Here is a 6,561-nt window from a genome sequence, read left to right on the forward strand (position 1 = left end):
AAGCAAGTCAAAGACAAATACCATAGAGTTTCACTTACATGTGGAAACAATTAGACTGCAATCAAACAATATTAACTTATCCATAAAAAAAGAGGCACTCTTAGAACACTAAGAGTGAATCCTAATGTAAACTCTGGAATTTGGGTGATAATGATGTGTCAATGTAGGTTCATTAGTTATAAGAAAGGTACCACTCTGGCTGGGGATGCTCATAACGGGGAGGCTATGCATGAGTAAGGCCAGGGAGTATACCAGAAAGCTAATAAATTTTGCTGTGACCCTAATTTTGCTCTAAAAAAAAAAAGCCTTTAAAAAAGGCACTTACTCCAGAAAATTTTAAAGCTCTAAGTAGAGTTCTTATTGAGGCTTCATTTAGTTTACCCTATTTTCATTGTTGTTCCAAGTGGTTTGCACTATTTTGTAAATTCTTCAAGCAAACTAGTTGATTACAAAGCAAAATTAGATAAATGTATCTTAAATTCTGTTATACTATGTTATATATATATTAGTATATGCTATATAGAAACTATTATACTATTATTATACAGTAGACTTTAAAGATCTACTTTAACAAAGTTTATGGCAAAGAGTCTAGACTTGTATACAAGATACTATTACCTGATCATATTACCTTTCTAATAAATTATATAAATGCTCACTGCTGATAAAAAAAATTATGTTCACCAATATGTCATATGCATGGTTAGTGTTTTATTGTTTGAAGAATGGTTCTGAAACATCACACTAAGTCAGGTTGGAAGGAAAAGTTTAAAATAGTTTTATAAGGATATAACACATGTACTGACTGTTCACTCTACAAAATCTTGATCATAGAGCTTATGATACACCTAGTTAGCAGTAGCACCCAGGTTTTCCAGATAGTCATTATTTTTCTCTTGTTTGCATAGACTTCTTCTCATTGGCTGCCTTCTGCTTTTGTTGCATGATCTCAGAGTCCCTATAATGGGGAAAAAGGCTATAAGTCGTTACAGAAAAACTATGTTCTCCCTTGTATTCTATAATAATCCATTCAGTGTCTTAGAAGACAATTAAAAAGAAGATATACAATTTCACATCTTTCCATTTTCATGGCTGGAGATGGAACGGGAAGGCAAAGAATGGAAATTCTTTGAAGTCAGGTCTTATTTTGAATACAATTTGTACTCAGGTATATGTGCGTGTCCTAATGTTTCATATATACCACAGATATACACATCATTTGACATGAGGCAGTTATATGCAGAAATAATGGCGATTATTCTTGATTGTCAACACAGTTAATTCACTCTAAATTTTTTCATGAAAGGGGCATTTCTGAAGTGTTCCAGATATCTTAAGTGATGCCTAGGATTAGGACATAGATGTCATTATATTAAGCAATTCAGTTTCTTACAAGCCAAAAGCCAAATAGCTAGTGATGAAAAATGGATTACACTCCAGCAGGATATTCAGGGCATTTTCTTAACCCTTTGTGTCTCTGGTTGAACCTGCAAGTACTGCGAACTAAGACCAAACTACCTGGCCTGGATGGTCCATGAGCCCATATTAAAAACATATTAAATCACTATATATTCAACAGCTCCAATGTGCCAGGCACTTTTCTGGCTCTGAATTAAATCCCACAAAAACTTTGAGTTATCGTCTTTATGTTTCAGGTTTAAAAGTTAAAGGCTTAGAGCTAACTTATCTGCCTCAAATCACATAAAAACCAAGGTCTGTCCAGTTTCAAAGTCTAGACTCTTTACTATATTGTCACTGCATATTTAATATTAGGTTTTAGTTCAGGATGAGTGGCTCTGTCCATGTCATTAAGACATTTCTGTAAAGCCAATAGCAAAAATAAAGAATGAGAAGGAAGGAAAAACAAGACAGTTACCCTAAAAAATGAGGTATCCTGAATAAAAAGTTATTCTCTGTTTGTAACCAAACTCTGCTGTGTCCGCTGTATGACACTAGCAGTGTTACTGACGTTCAGAGCCTCAATCTCTCATTGCATGCATTGAGGCTAATACCACTTTTCAGGACTGGAATGAATAGATGTTAATATAGAGCACCTAGCACAGAGCTTTGTAAACAGTGGGTAGTCATTAAACAGTGGCTATCCCTAAGCCGAGCTGTACTAGGTCTCCCAGCAAAGATATTATTTCAGGGTTACTGACCTGTACCACTCCACTGATTGGTTCAGCTCTACTCCTATCTAAGCAAATTGAAAGCAAAGCTGATCACTTTAACAATAAATGTCGTAGAAAGACAGTGTGAAGTGGTAATTAAGGGATTCAACCTCATTAAACTCTGGCTGTATATCAGAATCACCTAGGGAACTTTTAAAATCAGGTTTAACTTAAGTATAATAAAATGTACTACCTAGAGCACCTTTTGGGGGGGCTATGCAGAATGGTGGCATACGGGATCTTAATTCCAGGACCAGCACAGAGTCTTAGCCACTGGACCACCACGGAAGTCTCCCTAAAGCACCTTTTAATATCCAACCCCAGACCAATTAAATCAGGACTGGGTGCTCAAACATAGGTTTGAGCAGACGTCGAGGTTTCCCAGGTGGTTCTAATGTGTAGCCAGGCTTGAAGACCACAGAGAAGCCATAATGAAGCCTGTGCCATCAATTATTCACCTGATCTCCAAGTTTCACATGGACCACAAAATTTGATTTTAGAATAAAATTTCGCTTTTTTTTTTTTTTAGGAAAAATGGATGATTTTCCTAAAAAAAAACCTTAAGCTGTAGTGTTAAAGTATTTCTGTAGCAACTTTATATTGTCATTTATAGTCATATATCAAGGGTGTACATCGGCATTCTCTCCAATTCAGGGGCTTCTGAAGATATAGCTACATATACTTTGTGTCTCTCTCAAAAGAGTTATCAATATAATTGGTGACCTGTCATACAGACAAATATAGGAAGGATGTCTGCTTTGAAAATGTTTATCCTTAGCACCTAACAATTCTTTGCACACAGAAGCTAAGTGAAATTCTTACGGTTGTTGTGGAGGTGAATGAAATTCTCTGCAAGACAAATTATAGCTTGAGAGCTTCAAATTCTTCATCCATGAGTTGGGCTAATGACTACCCCACATAGTTTTAGTGTGATTGGCACATAACCGATGGGCAGCTGTTACCTGTTCCTGCAGGTTAGGCCTCATTCTACTAAGAACTTAAAAACTGCTTTCCATTCTTAAAAAATGAAAACTTCTGTGACTTGATTATTCCTTCAGTATCACTTACCGCTGCTTCCTCTGAGAGGTAGTCAGGCTATCCTCTTTTCTTTTCCCCTTACTAATTTCCTGGGATTTCTTCATGTTTTTCTGGCGGGCAAGTTCTCGTTGATTTCCACCTACAAAGAGAAACAGTCATGTTATTTTTCCATCTCCAAAATTAATAATTCCATTCTAAGGCTCTTATTTAAAAGGATCTGAAGTTTGCTTTTGAAGAGATGAGCCAGCAGCCTACTGCATGGAAAGGTGTTTAGGGATCTGACGACAAGGAGGAAGCTTAAAGGTAAACACGTCAGTTCTTAACAATATTATGGTGCCCATTAAGGTGCTCACTTACTATCAATACCAGACCTCTTAAAAGAGGCATTCCAATGGTCTGTCTATATGGGCCAGTATCCTAAAATAAGGTCTGGCTTTTTGAGATGAAGAGAGAAAGATCCACACCACAGAGCATATCTCGCACACGTTTTGTTGTTTTTAGTCGCTCAGTCGTGTCCGATTTCTTTTGCGACCCCCATGGACTGTAGCCCGTCAGGCTCCTCTGTTCATGGGATTTCCCAGGCAAGAATACTGGAGTGGGTTGCCATTTCCTTCTCCAGGGGATCTTCCAGACCCAGGGATAGAGTCTGCATCTCCTGTATTGGCAGGCGGGTTCTTTACCGCTGAGCCACCAGGGACGCCCTCGTGTAAATTGGCCCATTGTAATTCAACTGATAAGCGAGCAAATACAGATGTTTCCAAGACAGTACCTTCCAGGGCCAAACAAAGAACTAGGGAGGAGACCCTGTGCCCATTAGGCCTCCGGACTCTAAGTATTAAGTACCAGCATAGACCACCTCCAGACCTAGCACCTCGCTCCCAGGGATCTCCTCCACACGGCTCACCTCCGGGGAGGGGTTCCTTACGTGTCAACTCGCACCTGTGAGGCAGACACCTACCTGCCGGACCCTTCAGGCCGGACAAGACTCGATCGCCCCTCTCCCTCCGCGGACTAAAAGCCTGGTCCGCGCAGCTGCCAGACCAAAGGGGTTTCACCAGCCCGCCCCTGCCTCCTCGCCCGCCGCGCCGCGAAGCTCGACTTCCTCGCAGGACACTCCCCGCCGCTTTCCCTACCGGTCCGCACACTCACGGGCCATGATGACAACCGGACCGAGCCTGGAAGAGAATGACTAGCAAAAGCAACGACCGCCTCGCACGCTCAGCCGCCGTCCCCACGCGTGGATCTGGAAGACCGAGCCCCCGCCGGCCCCCCGCCGGGATACGCCTGTGCTCTGCCGGCGGCCCCGCCCACCGAGAGCCGACAACAGCCGCCGGCGTGGCCGGCGAGCGACTGCGCGTGCGCGGCCAGGAGGGCGGGGCTGTGCTCTGTCCGGGGCTCCCGAGCCGCAGCTGCGGGAGTGGCACCGGAGGTCGCTCTCTGGGGTCCCTTCGGCCGCGCAAGTTTGGTAGCGTCCTGAAAGCGGCTCCTTATACGTCTGAGAGACGTATAAGCGTGTGCGGATTTCCCATCCCTGTATCCGGGGCACTGGGGCTTCACTAGCCCCCGTATTTTTGGTGAAGACGTAAACACAACAGTATCTATAACTTTTCCGACAAAGAACATTAGTTTTTGTTGTTGTTGTCTCCCGCATCCCATTGTAGAGGCCGAACGGAGAGAAGGGGGACAGAACAGGTTGAAGGTTAATTGTGAAAGGCGATGTTGGCCCTTTACGTATTTTCCTTCTTTATTCACGCACCAAGCCTGCAGGGTAGGCTTGTGCTGTGCGGTGCTTAGTTGTTCAGTCGTGGCCGACTCTGCGACCTCAGGGACTGCCATGGGATTCTCCAGGCAATAACACTGGAGCGGGTTGCCAGGCCCTCCTCCAGGGGATCTTCCCAACCCAAGGATCGAATCCAGGTCTCCCACATTGCAGGCAGATTCTTTACCATCTGAGCCACCAGGGAAGCCCAAGGTAGGCTTAATTTTCATTTTAGGAAAGAGGAGCCTGAGACTCTGAGACCAGAAGCGCAGACCTAATAAGTAGGGACTGGTAGAAGTGAGGTTCAAATTTAAAAAGGACTCTCAAGTCTCTTCATTTCCCATTTGATCCCAGTCTGCTTGTCACGGTGGATAGTACTTTAGAGTTCTGTGGATCTGTGCTTGGGTTGTGTGATGGGGAGAGAATGTTAGGGAATGCAGTCTTATTACCAATTCAAAATAGCCAAGAATAAAAGTTATGACCAACCTAGACAGCATATTAAAAAGCAGAGACATTACTTTGCCAACAAAGGTTCGTCTAGTCAAGGCTGTGGTTTTTCCAGCCATACACATACACATACACATCCATGTATGGATGTGAGATTTGGACTGTAAAGAAAGCTGAGCGCTGAAGAATTGATGCTTTTGAACTGTGGTGTTAGAGAACACTTTTGAACATCACTTGGACTACAAGGAGGTCCAACCAGTCCATCCTAAAGGAGATCAGTCCTGGGTGTTCATTGGAAGGACTGATGTTGAAGCTGACACTTCAATACTTTGGCTACCTGATTCGAAGAACTGACTCATTTGAAAAGACCCTGATGCTGGGAAAGTTGAAGGTGGGAGGAGAAGGGGACGACAGAGGATGAGATGGTTGGATGGCATCACCAACTCAATGGACATGAGTTTGGGTATACTCCGGGAGTTGGTGATGGACAGGGAGGCCTGGCGTGCTGCGATTCATGGGGTCGCAAAGAGTCAGACACTGAACTGAGCGACTGAACTGAACTGAACCTTAAACTTAGAAAAAAGTCGTGGAGCATCTACCATTGCTAGAAACAGATGTGTAGGTGTTTAGTGCTTATTTTCTTTGTCTATTCCTCTACGACAAACTGAGAAATGTGTAGAGTTTGTCTGGACACTCTAAAATCACCCTATTTTTTAAAAGTCTTTAATTTGGAAGGTTTCATATATATACAAAGGTATAGAAAATACCATGATGGACCACTAAGTATATACGACCAAGCTTCAACAATTTTTATTTCACCTCATAAAAACTACCTGAGGGTTCTGGATGTGGAATATCTGGATATTGAAAGCCAAGCTTTCCCAATGAGTAGGTGTGTGAACTTGGGAATGTCATTTCATTGCATTAAAGCTTCCTTACCTAAAAATTGGGGAGGTAATTGTACCTCCTTCACTCATCGAATGAGTATATGTGAAGTGCTCATTGCTCAGCACAGGAATGTACTCACATGTTAGTTATATTGTCATCATTCTTTCAACCTCCCAGAGCCTGTCCTGCTTACCCCATCCCTGGATCCCACTCATCCTCCTCAGTCTCCTTACAGGGCAGGTGTCTGTTTCCCCTTCG

At 42.9% G+C, this 6,561-nt stretch overlaps 1 protein-coding gene across 1 annotated transcript; it reads right to left on the reverse strand.

Moving 5' to 3' along the window:
• Window positions 1–691: 691 nt before the first annotated feature.
• Window positions 692–4,524, reverse strand: LOC110152223 (small EDRK-rich factor 1). The gene is made up of 3 exons (XM_020915813.2): window positions 4,359–4,524; window positions 3,240–3,348; window positions 692–958 (listed from the first exon to the last, which is right to left on the reverse strand). The coding sequence occupies exons 1-3, from the start codon at window positions 4,363–4,365 to the stop codon at window positions 886–888; spliced, it is 189 nt and encodes a 62-aa protein (XP_020771472.1). The 5' UTR covers window positions 4,366–4,524; the 3' UTR covers window positions 692–885.
• Window positions 4,525–6,561: the final 2,037 nt, after the last annotated feature.

This window comes from Odocoileus virginianus, chromosome 14, assembly GCF_023699985.2.
Source record: "Odocoileus virginianus isolate 20LAN1187 ecotype Illinois chromosome 14, Ovbor_1.2, whole genome shotgun sequence".
NCBI classification, from domain to species: Eukaryota; Metazoa; Chordata; class Mammalia; order Artiodactyla; family Cervidae; genus Odocoileus; species Odocoileus virginianus.